This window comes from Chrysochloris asiatica, unplaced genomic scaffold, assembly GCF_000296735.1.
Source record: "Chrysochloris asiatica unplaced genomic scaffold, ChrAsi1.0 scaffold00073, whole genome shotgun sequence".
NCBI classification, from domain to species: Eukaryota; Metazoa; Chordata; class Mammalia; order Afrosoricida; family Chrysochloridae; genus Chrysochloris; species Chrysochloris asiatica.
Genome location: NW_006408591.1, coordinates 1,124,378 through 1,146,501, shown reverse-complemented (window position 1 = coordinate 1,146,501; position 22,124 = coordinate 1,124,378). Strand labels below are relative to the sequence as shown.

The 22,124-nt window shown below is 42.3% G+C and overlaps 1 protein-coding gene across 2 annotated transcripts in view; it reads left to right on the top strand.

Annotated features, from left to right (window-relative positions):
* EBF1 (early B-cell factor 1) overlaps nucleotides 1-21,757 on the top strand; it is a 538,394-nt gene extending 516,637 nt beyond the window's left edge. The window contains exons 11-15 of one of the 2 annotated variants that reach the window (XM_006864917.1): nucleotides 1,390-1,455; nucleotides 2,589-2,766; nucleotides 3,423-3,602; nucleotides 8,797-8,991; nucleotides 21,282-21,757. In XM_006864917.1, coding sequence (XP_006864979.1) covers nucleotides 1,390-1,455; nucleotides 2,589-2,766; nucleotides 3,423-3,602; nucleotides 8,797-8,991; nucleotides 21,282-21,313 — 651 coding nt within the window. In that variant the 3' untranslated portion in view covers nucleotides 21,314-21,757. The remainder of the gene's footprint in view (nucleotides 1-1,389; nucleotides 1,456-2,588; nucleotides 2,767-3,422; nucleotides 3,603-8,796; nucleotides 8,992-21,281) is intronic. The other variant, XM_006864916.1, reaches the window with a different exon arrangement.
* Nucleotides 21,758-22,124: the final 367 nt, after the last annotated feature.

Here is a 22,124-nt window from a genome sequence, read left to right as displayed (position 1 = left end):
CGGAAAGCATAAATGTTTATTGAGAACTCAAAACCCCTTTCTCTCATTTTTGAATTTAGGGCATTATATATGTCATAAGTAGTTACCGTAGTATGACAACTATTTTATCTTATATTATAGAGAATTTAAAATTGAAAAATGCTAATATGTATCTAAAAGCTTGTCATTTCCAGAGTTGTTCAAGGATTTTTGAAGAGGCTATGGTGACAGCAAAATGAATGCAATTATATTCCTATTTTCTGATCAGAGTCTGCAGTATATGAAAAATGAACAGCACCGCTTCTCTATGCAGAAATCTATTGTGTAAAATATTTAAAGTTAAACTTCTTCTTGAAACTTTACCCACAGCAGAAAATGTAAACGTATCTTCTTGCAAATCACTGCTGATAATCATAGTCTGCCTTTCCAGGTAGCTTTCTGATCAAGCCCCATCTTACATCTATCGAGCTTACGTTTGCTTTTCTTTTTTATATTCTCCTGTATAAATGAACTTGCAGAAAATTAGGGCAGAATGAAGAGAGTGTGATTTTTTTTGGTTCAAATGAAGAAAGAGTTGACTATCCCACACACTTTTTCAGAATACCCTTTATTCTTAGAAACAAGCTTGTAAGCTAAATATGGAATCCCACCAAAATGAACAGAGGGAGATATTTTTTTTCTTCAATTGAAATGAGCATCTATCTTGGATGAGAATGAATGAGCAAATAGGAAAAATGACAAATAATACTGAAATAGCAAAGAATTCCTATAAAAGAAACAGACTCTGTCAGTCATGAAAATTGGTGCCGAGGGGGCTTCTGGGGACTGGAGAATCCTTTTGTCAGAGCCTTTGATGAGCAGCGCATTGCCTCACTGTGTGGGTTTACTATATAACACCCTGGTATTGTGGTTCTGCCACACAAGGGAAATAAACAAAGGAAGTTTAATGCTACATGCTTCTAGTAGCTGAAGATTGATTGGAAATCCCTCGAAAATGACCTGTCTGATAAGGTCATGGTTCCTGAAATAAGCAATTAAGTGCAAAATAAACACATCTTAGGGATTCATAACATGCACTGAATGACATCGATTGTAGTAATCTAGTAAATGACCTCGGAATTGTATTCAGCAATAAACATATGAGTGCTTTATCGTGCCTATGGCAGACTATCGAGTGATGTATTTTATCTTGCAGGACCAATGATGCTCACCTTTGACTCGATTAAGTGTGTATGTGAACAGGGATAAATTGGTGATTTAACACCATTCTGGGGGTTCCCCAAGCTACTGCTTTTGAAGTAGTGCCTTGGCAATGTATGGTCAGAGGGAACTGGGACTTGATCATATGAAAAGATAGCAACAACCTGTCTTCCTTCACTCAGAGGCGTGTATTTGCTTTTCTCTTGGCAGGAAGTAATACTCAAAAGGGCTGCAGACCTGGTGGAAGCACTCTATGGGATGCCACACAACAACCAGGTGAGCAGGCAGGGTCTCTAACCTGTGTGTGCTCCCACATTCAGCTGAAGAGCTCAGGTTCCTTACTGCAGTGAGAAAGTCTGAAAAAATATAAAGACCACATGAGTTAAAAGGATAAGTGATTCAGATGTAACATGTTGTAAGACTATTCAATTATTCTCTCTTCTTTTGTAAATCTTTTATTGCCTTCCCCACCGAATCATTTCCTTACAAGAAAAAGTATTCCCTTTAAAACTGATCTTTAGTGGGAATGTACTTCATAATTGAGGAAGAGAGTTACTGTTGCTTCATTTTATTTCTCTCAGCTTTTCCAGCAAATTTAGGAGAAAGAGGATTTAATTTCTTCTAAAATGTATAATGAGGATCGAATAGTACTAACTGCTCTGTTTCACAGAGCAACTCTAAGTATATGACTCCGATTGCTTAGCAACTTGTGGGTCTGGAAAATCATTCATTCCTTTTTCATCGTACCTGAATCATTTGTCCAGGGTACACGGTCCCACTCTATTCAAGGAGACAGAGAGCCATCTGCAACTCGTTCTCAAATTCAGCAGGGGAATCAGTGTCTTCTCTGTCTCTCTACAAACCCCAGAGTTCCTGTGTTATTGGTAGGGAGAAAACCTCAATGATGCTGTCTTATAATGTGAGGAAGTACGCAAGAATGGTTAACCTATGGTCTTTCAAGGTCAAAACTATGGGATTGTGAATCCTGGCTCTGAGACTGTCCTGATAGGAGAGTGTCCTGAGTGAGGGTCCTTACCTCTCTGAGCCTCAGTTCACTCATTTGTGATATGCATGTGATGCTGACGATGAGACTCACTTTGGGGAGGGTTACGGACATTGTTGATGCAGTTGAAAGCATGGGAAGCCTCGAGCGCCATGGCCAGCAGGTAAAAAGCACTCAGAAAATGGTGTCGTTGAGATTATGACTGGGGATATCTAATGGGAAGAGTTCTGGTGTGGCACTGTGGGCTAATGCATCAGACTGCAAAGCCGTTTGAACTGCAAGGTTGGCAGTTCAAACTCACCAGCTGCTCCTTAGAAACCCTATACAGGGTCACTATGGGATGGAATTGACTCAATGGCACTCAACAACAGCAACATCTAATGGGAAGGTTCTGTTTCCTTTTCAGGAAATTATTCTGAAGAGAGCGGCAGACATTGCAGAGGCTCTGTACAGTGTACCCCGCAACCACAACCAGCTGCCGGCCCTGGCTAACACCTCGGTCCACGCAGGAATGATGGGTGTGAACTCCTTCAGTGGGCAACTGGCCGTGAATGTTTCTGAGGCATCACAAGCCACCAATCAGGGTCAGGAGCCCACTCCTCTCCTTTCTCTTGCTTTCCCTGCCCCTTCCAAACCTTGAGCTCTCTCTCTCCCTTCTCGTATTTCACATGAAACCATTTTCATTACAAAACATTCAGATTTACATGGAAGGAGATTCCTAACTGGTCTGTATCAAATATTATTGTGGAATTTGAGATCTAGCTCTCACGCCTGGTAGTCTGGCATAGGGGACAAGAAGGGATGGGTGCATTTAGCCATCTATACATTTGACTTTTGCCATAAACCACGAGTGACAGAGCACAAAAAGGGTTGGAATTAAAGTTCCAACAAGCCAAAACACATCATAGTCTCCCAGGGAATAGAAACCTGTTAACTCCAGGGTACATCTCTTAGATTGGGATCTATTTCTCCTCCAAAATGATAATTTATAGGCCCTGCATTGCCACTTCCCATGGCCCTGCTAAGTATTTATGGTCTCCTATGAAATGTGTCTTTTGCTTGCTTCCCATTTTAATCACAGAGCTTGTACCACCAATCCACACACATGAATCACCAGACCCCTTCCCTCTAGTTTGTGGTAGGGGTCAGGAAACAGAGATCCCACTTGCCCAAGAGTCTTCTAGGTTTGCCACCCATTTGACCCCCTCCCTCTTTCCCCGTTTTGCCCCCCACCCCTTAGGTTTCACTCGCAACTCCAGCAGCGTGTCGCCACATGGGTACGTGCCGAGCACCACCCCCCAGCAGACCAACTATAACTCCGTCACCACAAGCATGAACGGATACGGCACTGCCGCCATGTCCAATCTGGGTGGCTCCCCAACCTTCCTCAATGGCTCAGCTGCCAACTCACCCTATGCCAGTAAGTAGAGATGTGTGTCTGGCGTTTCTGCACGTTTTCACTAGAAGGACTCAGCATCCTCTTGTGGGGCCCACTGTGTTGCTCTCTGTAACCTAAGAGTCCTAGCTGCTAGGCACCAACCCAGGTGATGCTGTTAAGGGCATCTTTGCCTCCAACAAGAACCTCTCTGCTCTTTCTTGCTGACCTTCCTCCCCTTAGACTTTCTAACAGGAAGAACTTTGCTATTACCAAAAACAGGGATTTGAACTAGTTTAGTCATGGCTGTCAAAACGAAACCAGGGCAGACCCAAATTTGCAAAATGTGGGTGAACCAGAGTGATAGCCAGAACGAGAAAAACAATGGATCAGCATTCTGCTAGAAAGTTAATCTCCCTCTTAAAAAATAAGGGCAGCTTGTGAGATGCATAACAACCAAATCTGACCATCAGAGCCAGAAATGATGGTATTGCTCTGCACAGTTCTAGCATAATCCTGTCTCCCACACCAGTCTCCTGAAGGTGCACAGTATGCCTCTTCTGAGTCTCCCATCCCAGGTGTCCACCTGCAATTTCCCCCATTCTAGTTAGGTGTGGCGCTGTGGGTTAATAATGCTCCAGATTGCAAAGCTGTTTGAACTGCAAGGTCGGCGGTTCAAGCTCACCAGCTGCTCCCCGGAAACCCTATACAGGGTTGCTATGGGTCGTTACTGACTCGACGGCACTTCACAACAACAACAACAGTTATCATTATAAGGAGCTTTGGTGGCATAGTGGTTATGAGTCGCACTGCTATCCTCAAGAGCAGTGTTTCCATGGCAGAAAGATAAGGCTTTCTGCTCCGGTAAAGATTTACAGCCTCGGAAACACTGTGCAGGGTTGCTATGAGTTGGATTCGACTCCACGGCACATAACCACCACCAGTTATCATTATACTTCATCCAGATTTTAAAAATTCCGTTGCATTCCAATTTCACTTCATTGGCCACAACAGAACTGGTTTGGACTGGTTCACAGCCCTGACCCAATGCAGGAACCCAAACTTCAAGTCAGATAGAGAAGGGTTTCATTCCTGCTTCTAGTTACTAGTAGTGGGATTGGACAAATTCATCTTTCCAAATCTCAGTTTTCTCATCTGTAAGATGGTGGTGATGCAACTAACATACATCCCATAGAGCCATTTTGAGATTTAAATAATGTAGTGCATATAATGAACTTTTCCTGATGTCTGTCCTATGAGGTATATTCAATAAATCCAAATAGTAATCAGAATGATGGTAATGATGGTAACAAGTACTGATGATATTACCCCTGTCTAAAACTTAAAAATTGTCTCCCTTTAGGACTATGATTCCTTTAAGTTTTTGAATGCTTAGATTTTTTTCTCCTTTATGTTTGATGTGTACTTAAACAAACAAGCAAACAAACAAAACAAATTATAAATTTTTTTTCCAGAAACTTGGCAAGATTAAAAAAAAAAAAGTAAGAAACAAGAAATGTTCCTTGATATCTTGTTCCTATCCTGAAGAAGCTTATCTTAAAGGATTTTCTGGTTCAAGGTTTAAGTTGCATCTGAAGAGCCTCAATGAGTTGGCATCTTTAAATGTGAAATATCATGGGCTTGTGTCTACAAAATTTCTTGATCTCCCTCAGAAAACTTTTCATAAATAACTAGCTTCATTTTGGATAGTATGGACGGCTGTTCTGATGTATAAAATGCGGTCCAACTCCTAGACATTTGTAGAAGCTATGATAAAAGATATGCTGTTAAATGCACTAAAATACTACCAATAATGCAGTCTCTCATGCTGCAGATGTGTGGCGCCTGCTAATCATTTGAAAAGGAAAAGTTGATTTTTAGACTGTAACAGAAGTTATTCCTAAAGTATATGTAGAGGCCTTACGTATCTGGATGAATTCTACACTCAGCATACACTAAATTCTATATTCCTGCGTGTGGAACATTAAAAATTCTCTCCCAGATAATCTGCATACATTGTCTGCTCCAGAATCAGTATCAGGGATCAGTTTTGCATTAGATTATGATTCATCAAAGGATTGTTTCTCCTATATCTATCATTTCAGCATTCCCCAATCCACTCAATCAGAAAATGTTTCAATCATGACCTGAAAATTAAAAGGTGGCATTCTTAATTAAATCAATAAACTAATTGCTATATGGTAGCAATTCAATTTAGGGGCTTGGATTGTTCTGTCTTCCCAAGCCCGGGCAGACACCAGGTGACTTCAGCCTGAGATTGCATCTGTCAGACTGTGAAACTCCCAACATTTAATTTCCATTAATTGATTTCCTTAGTGCTCACGAATCTAGTATTAAATTCTCAAATAGGCTCTCAGATGGGATGGTTTTATCTGCATAAATGCAAATAAAACAATAAACACAAAGCTCAGCTGATTTGAATTTTTGCCTCTGTAATATTTAATTATTCATAAACCACTCATGTTGAAAAATTCCAAACAGAATAAAAAATAAAATAAGACATTCCATTGGTGAACACACTTTCTGGTGTGGTGGCTGATAACTAATAATGTTATAACAAATGGAGTGGCTTGCCTGTATTTCACCCCTTCCTCTGTTAACCACCTCCCCACAAGCTCCCCACCTCTAAATACACATAATGATCACATTTGCCAAGGAGATTAATTGCCTTCCTCAGTGAACCAGCAGGATTTCAAGTCTACGAATATTTAAAAATCAAACCTCCAGTGCCTGAGTTTTGCAATTTAAATGGGTGTTATTATTGAGCGTATTTTCACATTTACAAATCCTAAGAGATATATAAAAATGCTGGCCTCATTAAAAGAAAAAGTACAGTTTAGAGAATGTTTGTGAAAACTCTGAGGATGGTGGCCCTGAGTTCTGCTCCATAAAGCATTTGATGCCTTTGGATTATGCTGTGCTGGGGGTTGATTACAAGGGGTCATTTCTCCCTTATGGCAATTGCTGCCTGTGACCTATCTGAGTCCCACTTCTGTAACTTTCCTAAGGGTAAGGCCATCTAAGCAGCTCTTTGGGCTCTGATGGGCTTAAGGAAAGAGGTCCTTTTCCCCTGGAGATCTTTCTTTCCTTCGCAAGGAGATGGAGTAGAAAGAGCACTGAATTTGGGGTTGAGTTCTGGCTTCCCCCACATTATTGCTATGGGTCTTGAGCAAGCCACAAAGCCATTTGCTGCAGCTCAGCTAGCTCAGTTTGCTCAGATGTAAAAAGGTTGTTATACATCCTGGCTCCAGGTGATTGTGCCAATGGTATAGAATGAAAAACAAAAACAAAACCAAACAAAACAGCAAGATGCTTATGAATGTCCAAGCATCATGTATTGTTGATTAAACTGGGTGAAAATTAATAAAGCAGAAATAAGTGTACTCGATTTGAATTAAGTGGCTAAAAATCATCTGTTTGCATACTTTCCTTTAGGAGATGTAGTAATCAGAAAGCAAGTTTATGGAAACACTAGTTTTGAGTATAGAAGACTTTGTATGTACAAAAAGCACTGCCTCCTAAAATTAGTGGTTATCAGCCAGTACTGAAACTTAAAGAAGTCCCTTTGTGGTGCAAATAATTAATGTGCTCAGCTGCTTACCATGAGGTTGGAGGTTCAGGTCTACCCATAGATGCCCCAGAAGTAAAGACTAGTGATGTGTTTCTGAGAAATCAGCCATTGAAAACCCTATGGAGTATACATTGAGTCAGAGTTAACTCAGTAGCATCTGGTTAACTTAACGATGAATAGCCAGGCTGCGTACAGTGCTCAGTAGAGCATGGGCACCTACCAAACTCCTCCGTGTCCTCCTGGAGTTAGTTCCTCTCCCTCTGATTTGACCAGTTTCTCCCACCATTGATTATCCACATTCCTGCTAACACTAGACTGTGAGTATTTGCACGAGGCTCCTGTCCTACCATTTTCTAATCTACACACATTTGTGTCTGTGGGACAGAAAGAATTTGAACCTTTGATTGGAGTTCATTTTTCATGAGTGCTTCACATTGCAGTGTATCCACCTAGCTTCCTACCTAGCTTGGTGTCTATTGTGGAGCCACACAGCACAACCAGATTGTTAAGAAACTCATAGTGTGGTGCAGAGCACCCGGATGAACACACTCACACACACTCAGGCAGCTACTGGCCCATTCAGTTAGAGTCCTTCAGCTCATCTTCCTGTCATCTCATTCCATCCGTGAGCTCACCCTCTCAAGCTGGTCTCCTCCTGTCTCTTCTGTACCCAACCCTTAGTTTAGACCCTACCTGGAGTGCTTCTCAATCTTCCTCTGAGAAGCTTTCTCTTACCACCAACACATCTTTCCTTCCATACCTCTACTGAGTTGGCCTCACTTACCTTTGTCTCTGAGCCCCGGTGGCACAGTGGGTTAAGTGTTAGGCTGCTAACTACAAGGTGTGTTATTCAAACCTACCAGCTGCTCCATGGGAGAAATACGAGGCTGTCTACTTTGGACGGAACTGACTCAAAGGCACTTAACAACAACTGCCATAAAAATGTACAGTCTCAGAACCCCTATAGAGCAGTTCTACTTTGTCCTGTGGGGTTACTATGCATTGGAATGGAGTCAGTGTCTTTGAGTCTTTCAAGTCCCTTGTAAGAACATACTGCATCTTTGTTTCATGGCCTGGGGCATCCCAGTGCCTAGCACACTACCTGGCACATAGTAAACCAGTTGCTGTCAAATCAGTTCAAACTCATGGTTATAATTGTGTGAGTCAGAGAACTGTACTCCATAGGATTTTCACCTGCTGAGGTTTTGAAAGCAGATTGTTGTTGTTGTTGTTGTTAAATGACATTGAGTTGGTTCTGACTCATAGCAATCTGGTGTATAGGGTTTCTGAGGAGCAGCTGGTAAGTTCGAACCACCAACCATGTGGTTCAAACTGACTGTGAGGTCGAGTGCTGATCCTATGGTACCAAACCAGGACCAGATCTTTTTTTCTGAGGCACCTCTGGGTGGAGTGAATGGTTAACAAACTTTCCTGCTAACTGAAGGGCACATCACCTAAAAGATCACTAACAGGTGATGTAGCACATGCTGGTAACCAATGATGAAAGCTGACACTGTGCTGAGAGTTCAGGGTAGGCTCAGGCCAGAAGGGTGGTGGGGTCAGGGTCAGGGTCAGAGCTGGGCTACCTATCTCAGAACAACAGGAGAGGCACTGAGCTGACTTCTCTTTTCCCATTGCTCCTTCCAGTTGTGCCATCCAGCCCCACCATGGCCTCCTCCACAAGCCTCCCCTCCAACTGCAGCAGCTCCTCTGGCATCTTCTCCTTCTCACCAGCCAATATGGTCTCCGCTGTGAAACAGAAGAGTGCTTTTGCGCCAGTTGTCAGACCCCAGACTTCCCCACCTCCCACCTGCACCAGCACCAATGGGAACAGCCTGCAAGGTAAGCCTCAGGCCCCACTCACTAATCTCCCTCCCAGAGTCCAGCACAAGTGTGTTACTGTGGCCAGAGCAGAGCTGCCTGCGTGCTCCTTCTTCTGTCTGCCTGCCTCTCTTCTGCTCCTTTGTGTTCACTATCCTTTCCCCTAGCCCCTGGCCTGGTGCCTCCCTTCTGTGCAAGAGTTGCCTGACCAGCTTTCTTTCTAGCTCCAGCAATTCTGCTTACGTGAGAGGCAGCTGCCCTCAAAAGCAGTCTGGGGATTTGCTTGAGAATGCTATTTCCATTGACTAATGCCACCATTTCTCTTCTCTCCTCTCTCATTCCCTGTTGTCGCCATTATCAGACCAGTCTTTTGTGGACTCTAGCAAGTTCTCCACTTCAGGGTCTCTCGCAGGACTGGCTTTCTCCTGAAGTAGGTCACTCATCCTTCCCTTCCTGTTGCCTGTGTCCAAGTGAATGCGCGTGTGGGCTGGGGAGAGGGTGAGTCCATCTGAGTTCTGAGAGGAAAGCACCGTAGACCAAAATCCAGAACTTCACTGATGAAAAATCAAATACCCCAAAATGCTACTAGAGCATTCTGGGTCATATTAAAATGTTTTATATCCTTCCCACCATAATAAATCAAAAGTCGTGGAGACAACCTCTCAATTTGAAGGGGAAAAAAATGAAACAAAACAACAACCCACCTTTCAAAAATTGAGTCTGTTATTATGAATGTTTTTCGTATGTGCTTGGCACCATGCTATGGTATTTACATGCACAACCACATTCATTCCCTAGAGCTGACTGTGTGATAGATACTCAGAGCCCCCATTTTACAGACAAAGAAGCTAAAGGTTAGAAAGGTGACAAAATTGTTTGACTTCTAGCAGCTGGTATGTGGCAGAAGCTGGCCTCAAGCTCAGCCTTACAAATTCATGTCCTTCCATCTTCCAAGTACTTTATCCCTCAGAGGGTATAAAAAAGACAAGTCTAGGATTCCCAAGAAAGCTGATGGGGGGAAATAAGATCAGTGAGGCATTCAGCTGCCATTTGTCGAGCCCTGAATGATATCAGGCATTGTGCTAAGCACTGGACATGCTTTATTGTATTTAATCCTCACAACTTCCTGATGCTGCGTAAGAATTATTATGATCTCCATGCTTGTGTTGGTAGAACTCAAGTGTAGAACCAGTCAATAGCTGCTCACAGACGTAGCTGGCAAGTGGTAGCGATGGCTGCAAACCCCAGCAGAGTCTGAACCCTTAGTCCCTGTGCTATATGACTCCCCAGGGTACCTTCCCACCATGAAGGTCAGGGACGGAGCCAGAAGAGCAGACCTCCTCAGTCCTGTTTCTTATGTGCAAGGACACATGTATTTACAGGGTATGGTGCTGCAGGATAATTCACTAGACTGCAAGTTCGGTTTGAATCGCAAGGTCAGCGGTTCAAATCCACAAGCACTCCTAGGAAACCCTCGGGTCACTGTGAGTTGGAGCTGACTCAATGGCACTTAAAAACAGCAACAAGCATTTTCAAGGAGCCCTTGTGGGAACTGTAGGGTAAGCACTGGACTACGAATCAAAACGTTAGTGGTTCAAGCCCACTAGCAACTCTGAGCGAGAAAGACCTGCCTTATATAGGGTCACTATGAGTCAGTAGCATTCTCAGCACCGTTTCTTATGTGTGAGGGCATGCATAGTCACACATACACACGTATTCTCTGCTACACACAATCAAATGCATCAATGATCTCATTTGATTTTTCTGGCAACCCCATGAGGTCAATCCTATTTCCATTGTATAGAGGGAGCAGTTGAGGCTCAGTTTGACCAAGATCGCACATCTAGGGAGGGGTGTGGCCAGAGTTCACTGCATGTGACTCCACCCTGTGACTCCTAATGGCTGCATCCTCCTGTCTTTCCAAAGGCTCTTCCAACCTTCTTCAGAAAACCGCTAGCAGGTCTGCCCAACACAGCTAAATGACAGCGCCCCACATAACTTCTTATTCATGCCCCTCAATAACTAGTCACAGCCATTGAGTTGATTCCAACCTATAATAACTGTATGGGAAAGAGTTGAACTACATCTTAGGTTTCTGAGACTCTAAATCTTTATAGGAATGGACAGCTTCATCTTTCTCCTATAGAGCAGCTGGTGGATTAGAACTGCTGACCTTGCAGTTAGCAACCCAACACTTAACTCAGTGTGCCACTAGAACCCTTTTCCTCACTGGCACACACTGGCAAATCCATCTTCTTAGAAGAAAGGAAAATGGCCTCACCATAGAACATGTCAGTCAGGCAGTATACTTTGGTGATAGGAAATGCCCAGCGCACAGATGGAGCTGCTCATTCCTGCAAGTCTAACTCTTTTTCAGCTAAAAAATACCACCTGACATCCTTCAAGTACCCCTCCATCCAGAAAACAGCCCCCCCCCCAAATAAGCCTATTGCTATTAAAATGATTCCAACACATGGTGATGTGCTAGAACAGAGCAGAACTACCTCATAATGTTTCCGAGGCTGCACATCATCATGGAAGCACATTGCCACATCTTTCTCCTAAGAAGTGGCAGGTGGGTAAAAACCTTTCAGTTAGCAGTTGAGTCTCAGCCACTTTGCCACCAGGGACCCTTGTAGTCAACAACTAGGGATATAATGCTTGAGTGAACATGACATTCATACTTGTATGAGCCATTTAAATAATGATAAAACATATGGAAAACCAATATCTTCCATACTTGTACTGCCAGCTCTAACCCTTTTAAAACATAGATTTGGCATCAACAACAAAATATCATAGGGTACTAAAGCAACAGTGGAGTCGTGACACAGGAGAAGACGGTCCACTGCTATTTACCGGTTGTTAGCTCTAGCCAAAAACGAGCCCTCTTGACACTGAGTTAGCCACTAGGCTGCTAACCACAAGGTCTTCAAGTTCAAAGTCACCAGCCATTCTGCAGAAGTCACATGTTGCTGTCTGCTCCTGTAAAGATTTACAGCCTTGGAAACCAGACATAGGGTTGCAGTGGGTTTAATTTGGATAGCTCTATCCCAAAGAGCCATGGCAGTGAAGTGGGTTAAGGGTTGGGCTGCTAAGCAGAAGCTCATTGGTTTGAACCTACCAGCTGCTCCACAGAGAACAATGAGGCCATTTGTTTTGTAAAGATTTATAGTCTTGGAAACCTATGAGCAGTTCCATTCTATCCAATACAGTCACTGTGAGTCAGAATCAACTCTAAGGCAGTTGGTTTCATTTTTGTTGTTGTTTTTTGAGTATATCTTCATGCCCTGTGGATCTAGGAGGTGTGCTGAAAGTACCATGAAATGGTTTTAAGGCAGGAACACCAACGAAGCTTGTGTATTTGTGACCCAACTTGTGTTTCTATACCCCAACTCTGGAATATTCAGGGACCTTCCCTCTTGTGATTAATGGCTGAGTCTCTGCCTCTCTATTACATTTCTAACACGTAGGCACAGAGCATAGAGAGTTTGAAGTCTTAACTCTGGGACACAATTTGTGCTGGATTTGTTCATTGTGCAGGGCACAGCCCTTATTTTCTGATTGAACAATTGCCAAGAAAATTCTTTCTGGACTCCCCCTTCCCCCATGCCCTGCTTGTGGAACTTGGGGGCCGGGCAGGGTTAGCTCTTGTTACTGTGGCATTCCCATAGAACGGATAGGGGCTAGCAGTGGGTGATAGAGCTATCAGTAGAGAAATTGGAGTCAAATTTAACTGACAGCATCTTACTTTAAGGAATCCTTGGGTGGTGCCTTGGAAGAAACTCCTGGTAATCTGTTTTTGAAAAAATCAGCCATTGAAAACCCTGTGCAGCAAAGTTCTCCTCTGACACACATGGGGTTGCCATCAGTTGGAATCAACTTCATGGCAACTAGTTTGCTTTTTGGTATCTTATTTTGCTTCCTGCTTTCCACACCATACCCAGCCACCACTACTCTCCCAGGCAGGGCACATACACACACACACAAGACTGCATGTTAACCCTCTACACACATCCTTAACAGGCTGGGGAAGATCATCTGAGTAGCCAACACCACTTTTTTAGAGGGCTTCTACTAAGAACCTTGGAGCATCCCATAAGAAAAGTAGCATTCTGACAATGGGCTCATAGAGCTACAACTAAAGAATCACATCATCTTTAATTTTTTAAAGGGCACTTCTACCACCAAAAAGCATGTTAGTGGATCTAGCATAGGAGTAAGGGTCTCGGAAATATTTTACTTCCCCTCCTCCATCAACTCGATGGCAGTGGGTTTGGTTTTGCTTTCTTCTTTTCAATGTTACAATAAGACCTAGTTCATTTGGACCCACCTCATTCAGAACTGTCATCATTAAGACAGGACAAGTAATGAAGAAGGAAATTTGTTAAACACATTGACCATGTAAACAAGATGACAGACGGCACATTAAGCTGTTAAAGTATTCAAAAGCCTTATTTACCTACTACTTGGTGTGGCACTGTGGGTTAATGCACTGGACTGCAAAGTCAGTTTGAACCACAAGGTCGGTGCTTATAGTTCACCAGCTACTCCTCTGAAACCCTATGTAGGGTTTCTATGGGTCAGAGCCGACTTGACGGCATGTAACACCACCATTCTGTTGTGAGTCCTGGTGAGACCCCATAGGATAAGCACCAGACTGCAAGGTTGGTTTGAACCACAATATCATTACTTCAGATTCATCAGCTGCTCCTCGGAAGCCCTATCCAGGGTCACTATGAGTAGGACCTGACTCAATGGCACTTAACAACAACAACAACCCACTCTGTTACGTGTGCATCATTCTTTTTTTAAAGCAACTTCTCAGAGATCATTTCCCTCCTCAACCTCTTACAGTTTGGGTGTCTGGCTATCAGCACTTTGATCTTACCTGAGGTAACAGCAACCAACTGTGGTAGCTTCTTCCCTTCTCTGCCTTCTCTCATTGATTCCTCCCAATTATCCTTTTATGTAAGGAGTCCTGGTAGCATAGTGGGTTATGAATTGGTCAGCAGTTCAAATCTACCAACCATTCCATGGGCAAAAGATGAGGCTTTCTGTTCCTGTACAGATTTACAGCCTTGGAAACGCTATACAGGGTTGCTATGAGTTGGAACCAACTCCATGGTGGCACACAACCACCACCACCATCCTTTGATGTTGGCTACTTATTATCCCCATTGCACATAGTTTATTAAAGGCTCTGTGATATAGAAACTGAGACTTAGAAAGAGCAAAGATGGCTTGTCCAGAGTGGCACAGTTTATACACTAGGTATTCTGGGGTTAAAACTCTGGCAAATTGAGCCTACCAGGTAAGCCCCTATGTTATATTGATGTACTATATTCTAGTCAGAGTTCTGATGTGGCACTGGAAGATAAGCACTTGACTGCAAGGTCAGTTTGAACTGCGATGTTGGCAGTGCAAATCTACCAGATGCATCTCGGAAACTCTATAAAGGATCACTGTGAGTTGGAACCTACTGGACAGCACTTAACAGCAACAACAACATTTTCAAGTCAGGGCCAGTGGTGGCTCAGTGGTGGTGTTCTGACCTTCCATGTGGGAGATCTGAGTTCAAATTCTGAACTATGCTTCTCAGCACAGTCACTACCTGTCTGTCAGTGGATGCTTGCCTGCTGTTAACCCGGTTCTAGACATGAGTGGACTAGGAAGAAAGACCTGGTGATCTATTTTGGGAAAGCCAGTAGCCTAGGAAAGCCTTGTGGGTCATAAGGATTTGATCCCATTGTGCATGGAAATGCCATGGGTTAAGGGATGACGCAACAACCGTTAACACAAACAACACATCCAAGCCACTGAATTAGGTCCATGGGAGGTACAGAATCCTGGCCCTAAAAACTGGCCCTAAAAACCCAGTTATGGGAGAAGGGGGAGATCAAGGAGAAATTAGAACAGCCTCATAGCTCTTGGATGAAGGCAAATATTACCCAGGAGTAAGATGGAGGGAGAGGAACATTTGAAGCAGAAGCAGAAAAGTACCCGATAATGTGCAGTGACTTGTATCCTGGTTACCAGGAACTCAGCATCCTGGAGTACAGAAACTGTGAAGCAGTGATTAGGGTGAAAATTGAGATCTTCACCTGGAAGTTCTGAGCTTCATTCCTTTTATATTGTATTATTCAGTTTCTACAGATTCGAACTGACTTTTGCTTCCAGGTACAGAAAGCCTTTGACAATAAACCATATGCCTGAGACAATTTTTAGAGCAAAGCAACTCTTGTTTCAGAACTTCTAGAGCCCCACAAAATGTGCTATATATATATATATATATATGTTGTTTTTGTTGTTAATTGCCATTGAGTCAGTTCTGACCCATAGCAACCTTGTATAAAGTTTCCGAGGAGCAGCTGGTGAGCTTGAACTGCTGACCTTGCAGTTCAAAAGACTTTGCAGTTCAGAGCATTAACCCACAGCACCACACCAGGACATATTCTCTCTCTCTCAATATATCAGGCTGTGAACTTCAGGGACAGCAGTTCGAAACTACCAGCTGTTCCGCAGGAGAAAGATGAGGCTTTCTTCTCCTGTAAAGATTTACAGCCTCAGAAATCCTGTGCAGGGTCGCTATGAGTTAGAACTGACTCCATGGCACATAACAACGTATATATGTGTGTGTATATATATATATATACATACACATACATACACACACATACATATATATTTTAATGTTGTCAAACCAATTTACAAAATACTGCTTACTGAATCTCTTTCTTAGGGCTAAACAGTGCAGAAAGGAGCTCTGGTAGCATAGTGGTTACGAATTGGGTTGCAAACTGCAAGGTCAGCAGTTCGAAACTACTAGCTGTTCTGTAGCAGAAAGATGAGGCTTTCTACTCCTGTAAAGATTTACAGCCTCGGAAACCCTGTACAGGGTCACTATGAGTTGGAACCGACTCCATGGCACATAACCACCACCACCAACAAACAATATAGATAGTTTATTAAAGGCTTTGAGACCTCTTACAAGTTAACAAGAAAGACAATTCCATTTAGTTTTCTACACTTGGCCACAGAACTTTTTTTTCTTCACTCTAAGACCAATTAACAGCTCATGAAAAATCTTTGGAAAATACATCTGTATTTAGGATTCAGGGAGAAAAATGCAGAAAAGAAATCCTCTTACAATTGTACCTAGATGAAATTATGGATAACTCTTGATCCCTGACTCTCCAGGTATGTTGGTTTCTGTCCACCAAAGACTTGATCCAGTGATGACACTCAGACATTGAGCTAGGAAACTTTGTTTTCCCTGTCATCAGAGTTGGAGGGTGTGGATTCTGTGCAGTTTCAGGCCCCAGACTTCATTAATCAAGAGAGAAACAACCCAAGAAGGCTGTCACCATGTCATCAGCACCTCTGAGCCACCACCCCGCCAATTTTGCATTTCCTTCTTCTGGACAGCCTCTGCAGTGAAAAATGAAAAAAAGCCAGAGTCATATCATAAAAATTGCACCCACATACTGATATTTTTCTTCCTCCACCTTGTTGGAACACAGGCTGGCTGGCTCCACCCCATTCTATAGCGACCCTGTATAGTGTTTCCTAGGCATGGCTGGTGAGTTCCATCCAGTGCTTATCCTACAGCGTCACACCAGGACTCCTACAGTCGAGTCGTAAATCCCATGGAACTGTTTTTGTCTCTTGCACATGTTCAGTCTGTGCAAGCTCTCTCCCAACTCCCTTACCCCCCCAATGCCTGATTAGCTCATCATTCCTACTCATCTAGGGCTGTGTGGGGAAGACCACATTCCACCCTCACACTCCAATTTCTCCCAGCCCTGCAAAACTTTTCATTTTGGCTTCATTCTTATCAAAATGTTGCAACCATAATTAAAAAGGTATTGTTCTTCCAAAGGTAGTTTTCTAGGTTGCTGTCAGAGAATGATCACCTTGCTGCTGGGGAAAGTGGCAGAGCACTTCTATCTTGTGATATTTTGGCACAAGTGCTTCCTGAGTGTGGTATCCTCATGGGTCTGACTTGAGCAAGTCACGCCAGCAGCCTTTCTGGAACATTCCAAATTTCAGACACCCATCCCTTTCACCCATTCCATTAACTTTCATGATTACAGAACAGATAGAAGAAAGAAAGGCTCCCTAAACCTGGGAGCAACCCTGCATGCATGGAGTGGGATTCCTTGATAAAAAAAAAACTGCTTTTGAGGGACCTAAGCTCAGAGGCCACAAACACTGACCGTTTTCCCAGGAATGAGTCATCAGAGTTCTGCATCTGGAGGTTAGAAAGTCAGGGATGAGCTTTAGGGAGCTGTGGCACCCCCTCCATCTGTGTGACATAGAAATTTCAGCATGTAAGTATAGTTGGGCCTTTTTCTGGAGAATGAGTCTATGTCTTTTAACAGATTCTTAAGGAAGTTTGAGACTAATAAAGGAGAGGTAGGAAAGTGTGCACAGGCCAATCCACCCTTAGGAACCCTTAGGGTTTGGTTTGGTTTTGAATTTGAACTTGTTGCTAACATGTACAAAATGAGTTATTTCATCTGTTAAAAAAAATCCGCCTCTCTTCTGATACTTGCTATGACAAGAATGAATCTTGAAAACATCGTTCTGAGTGAAATAAGTTAGTCTCGAAAGGACTAATATGTATGATTTGACATATATGAAATATCTAGAAACATTGAAACAAGGTAGATCCATGGGAACCAGGGGTTAGGGAACACTGGCATGGGGAATTAATGCTTAATGGGTACAGAGTTGTTTAGATGATGCCATTTTGGAAATCAGCAGTAGTGGTTGTTAAGTGCTGTCAAGGTGGTTCCAACTCATAATAACCCTATAAGGTTTCCAAGGAGGACCCCCCAACCTTGCTGTTCAAACAGACCTTGCAGGCCAGCACATTAGCCCACAGTGCCACACCAGGACTCCTTTAGTGGTGATGGTTGCCAAATAAATAAAATTCACATCTCCAACTTTTTTTGAAAAGAATTCAGAAGAACTGGTGTCTGTGAGCTGATACTACTACATGTAGCATTTGTGGGAGCTGGTAAATGAAGACATGCCCTTGGAGTCCCCTCAGTCACAATCCAGGGCACCTGGCTCTCTTATGTCAGTTGATCTCTCTTAATCTGGAGTTGGCATGTTCCAGATTAAGAAACATTGTTAGCTATACACCAGCTCACTTGGCTTTTTAACTTTTATTGCAGCTTTAAGTGGAGGTTTAATGGGTATCTAATTAATCTGGCACATTATTCAATCACCAAAACACTGTTTAGATCTTTTGTATGTTAGGGTTTTTGTTTTGTTTTGTTTTTGAGCCTTCCCCATGGAGTAGTATCAGGGTCTCAATGATAGATTTTGACTTGGTCCCTCAACCAATTAGGCAGGAAATTTGTCCGCTTTCTCCATTGTTTTGTGTCATAATGGCACTACTTGAGCTCTCTGTCTATATATTATATGGAGCTGGCCTTTAATGTGAGGCACCCCAAACTGGATTTTGGTATGAGGCCACACAGAATGCTCCCATGTAAGCCTGTCTTTAATAAGGGTGTCTAGACTGACCTCCAACCTGAATAAGCAGACAGTTAGGGAGACACGGTCATGCTGAGCTATCACTCTGCAAAGACCCTCCCCTCTTTTTTTAGCTACATCATAATTCAATTCTCAGTTTAATGCACAAGATGGAAATACTAAACTCGCAGTTTCAGTCAAATCTCACACTACTTGAATCTTATGGGGGAACAGCATTCCCAACTGATCTCAAATCTTTGGGGGTTTAAGTTGGCCAAAAGGCAACTTCCTGTTTCTAAGAAAAAGGGCTTATGAGGGCTTACAAAAAAAAAAAAAAAGACCGCAGGAGCTTTGGGCTGCAAAATGGCTCTTGCAAAAACAACATTTGGATGATTTACGTGTAAATGAATCAGAAACATGTGGATTGAATTTCCTTGTGAATACAGATGGTTTTAAAAATTAACGGAAAAAGTGTTTGGCAAAATACTTTTTTTCTTTTTTTAATTGAATTGAAAATGTCAGAGGTGGGGGAGGGGGAACAGGAAGGGTGTGGGGACCACAAGGCTGGGAACCTCACCTAGCTGCCCAGGACCTACTGCAGGCTTTCTGGTAGTTTCACAAAAAAGGGAGCTGGGGTGAAGATTCCTCCAGACAAGATAGAAGGAAAATGATGAGGGCCACTTCCTAGACCCAATCATCATTGACAAGAACATCATTTTAAATTTAGACTAGCCATTACAAAGAGAGCAAAGACTTAGTCTTTCTGTCTGACAGGACAGGAAGCTGTCACTAGGAGCCAAAGATGGCTGCCACTGGCTTCCCATCTTGGCATATTTCAGAGTTGCCACACTGTTTCCATTTTCTCATAGACACCCCTTTATCCCTCACACCCATGCCAGGCAAAGTAGGCCACGTGGGATGATGCTTATTTGATTGAAGGGAAAATAAACTCTGAGAAGTGAAACAATTAGCATGAGGTCAAAGGCTAGTTTATTGGCAGAAGTGATAGTTTAAAAATAACAGCAGTTCACTTCTATTAGGAGCCCTGGTATGGCGCTTCGGGATAAAGCACTGGACCGAAAGGTTAGTTTGACCAAAATGTCAGTGGTTCAAACTTAACCAGCCGCTCCTCAGAAACCCTATACAGGGTTACTATGAGTTGGAACTGACTGACTTGAGGGCACTTAACAACAACAACAACACTTCTAGTAGTAGTCCCCGGGTGGTGTAAATGTTCACGTGCTCTTAACTGAAAGATGAAGGTTGGAGTCCACCCAGAGATACCTTGAAAGAAAGACCTGTTTATTTTTGAAAAAGCAGTTATTGAAAACCCTGGGGAGAGCTCAGTTCTACTCGGATACACATGGAGTGGGGCTGATGGCAACTGGCATTGGTGGCTTCTGTTTGAAGCTTAATAGGAGCTGAGCCCCAGGCTAGGCACTTTACACATGCTGTTTCTAGCTCCTATAGCCCTAAACGCTGGGATTAACTCAATTTTTTGGCGGAGGGAATTTAGATTCGGAGACACAGGCTACTAGTTCATGAAGGACTAACTCATGAAGCAACAAAAGCAGAAGTGGAATCAGGGGCAACTCACCCAACAAGCAAGTTAAGCACAGGCTTACTTGTGCTTAAGTACCAATCTGTAAACATTTTTTCACCATCTCAAAGATTCTGCTTCTAGCTATGACTGGCATCTTGGTCTTTCCCAATTGCCACAACATCTTCCTATAGAATCAAAGCCTTCTTTTCAAAGTACTCTCCCCGACAGAAAGTAAGGAGAAACCTGGTGTACTTGTGTTTATGTACTAATCTGTAGTGAACAGTTTCACATGTTTTTTTTTGCCAAGGCAAGCTTGTGTTTACTTGTTAATCTGTAGTATACAGTTGCACATGTTTTTCACCATTTACTAATCTATGAACGTGTTTACCACAGATTATTAAGAAAGCACAAGTAAACTCAGGTTTCCCTTGTCTATTGGATAATCCACCCCCGGATGGAACACAGGTCTGATGCCGCAAGCTCTCTAAGTATCTCTCAGTGTGGCCTGTGAACACTTTGACAGATTTTTGTTTAGCTCAAACTGTCTTCCCGTTGCTCTGGATCTTACTGCACCTTACGTTTGCTATAATTTCCTAGGAACACTCTAGAAAGAGTGAATGAAGCAGTATTATATAATGCTTTCAGCTGTTTTTCAAAAGTTTGCTTTCTCCTCCCATCCATGCTTTCTCCCATCTTTCTATTTTCAGTGTGCATATAGTTGCATTGCCTTCTTCCAAATCCCAGGACTGAGATAAAGGTACTAAAACTGCTATCTTAGTAATAATACAGAGAGAGCACAGAGAATACTAGGCTTAACTTTGTTGTTGTTGTTTTTATTTTGTTTGTTTGGGTTTGCGTAAGTTTCTGGCACTTGGGTGGACCAGTTTTATTTTAAAATTTAGAAGTGAAGGAGAGAATTAAAGAGAGCAACAAATAGAAATTTCTCACATTTTTTTTAATTTTTTTTGTAAGGTTTTGGGCTGTACGTTTCCCAGTGGTATTCAGAGTATGGAGCTTCCCAGTTATGTTTTAAAATTGAAATCAGACCTAGACGGGTGTTTAGGATATTCTGTTCTGTTAAAGATACATACACATATTTATTTATTATTATTTTTAATAAAGGACATGATATTTTGTAGTAAAACCTCATTGAAGAGATGAGAGCACATTTGTGGTTAATATTCAACGAATATAACGATGTGTGGGTGGGTTCCCCCCCCCCCCCCCCAGTGAAAAGTTTGAATGTAAAACCATTGAATTTTGTCTTTTCTTTCAACAGCGATATCTGGCATGATTGTTCCTCCCATGTGAAAGAATTGCCTTGAAGAATTTTATTAATGAAGAGGTTGGATTCTGCTACAGAGAGTAATCTGATACAAGTCCCAGAGTGGAACTTTTAACTCAGGCCTTTTTAAGAGGAATCACAATAACTGCAGATTTTTAAACAAACAAAATCACCGACCTTGCAAATACTGAAATTGGAAGGGATCTGCAAGTGCAGGGTGTTGGTTAAAGTTGTACCTCCCAAGTATTAGGGAGATATATTTATTCTGTGTTGATAAAAGCGAATCCACATTTTCTTTCTTTTTCTTTTGTTGTTTTCTTTTGTTTTTAAGCTTAATCTTGAAATCATTGGTCTTTTATAAACCATAAAGCTCAATACAAGGGACACTATAAATAAGACTCCATGTTTTAATTTATGATGTTTTTAAAGCTGTGTAAAGGGAGAATGAAGTGAGATATTTACAAAAAAGTTACAAAAGGAAAAAAAAAAAAAAAGAAGAAAAAGGAAAAAAAAAAAAAAAAAAAAAAAACCTTGTATGGGACAGAATAGGAATGCCAGTTAGATTTTTTTAGAAACTAAGGGTCGGCTTTTGCGCCTTAAAGCATATCAAATGGTAGTTAGCTCAGCCAGTGCATTTTCAGTATCTAACTTAACATGCCACCCCTTAGCAGTGCAAGCTTATTTATCTCTTTTGTATTGTTGTCTTAAGTAACTATGTAAATAAGTGCAGCCTGAGAAGTTAAAAAGCGATGTAAGTGATCATATTTCCCCTTCCACTCAAAAGTCCAGTGCCTCTAGACAGATTGTTAAAACTGCATATTTGAATGGATATCACTC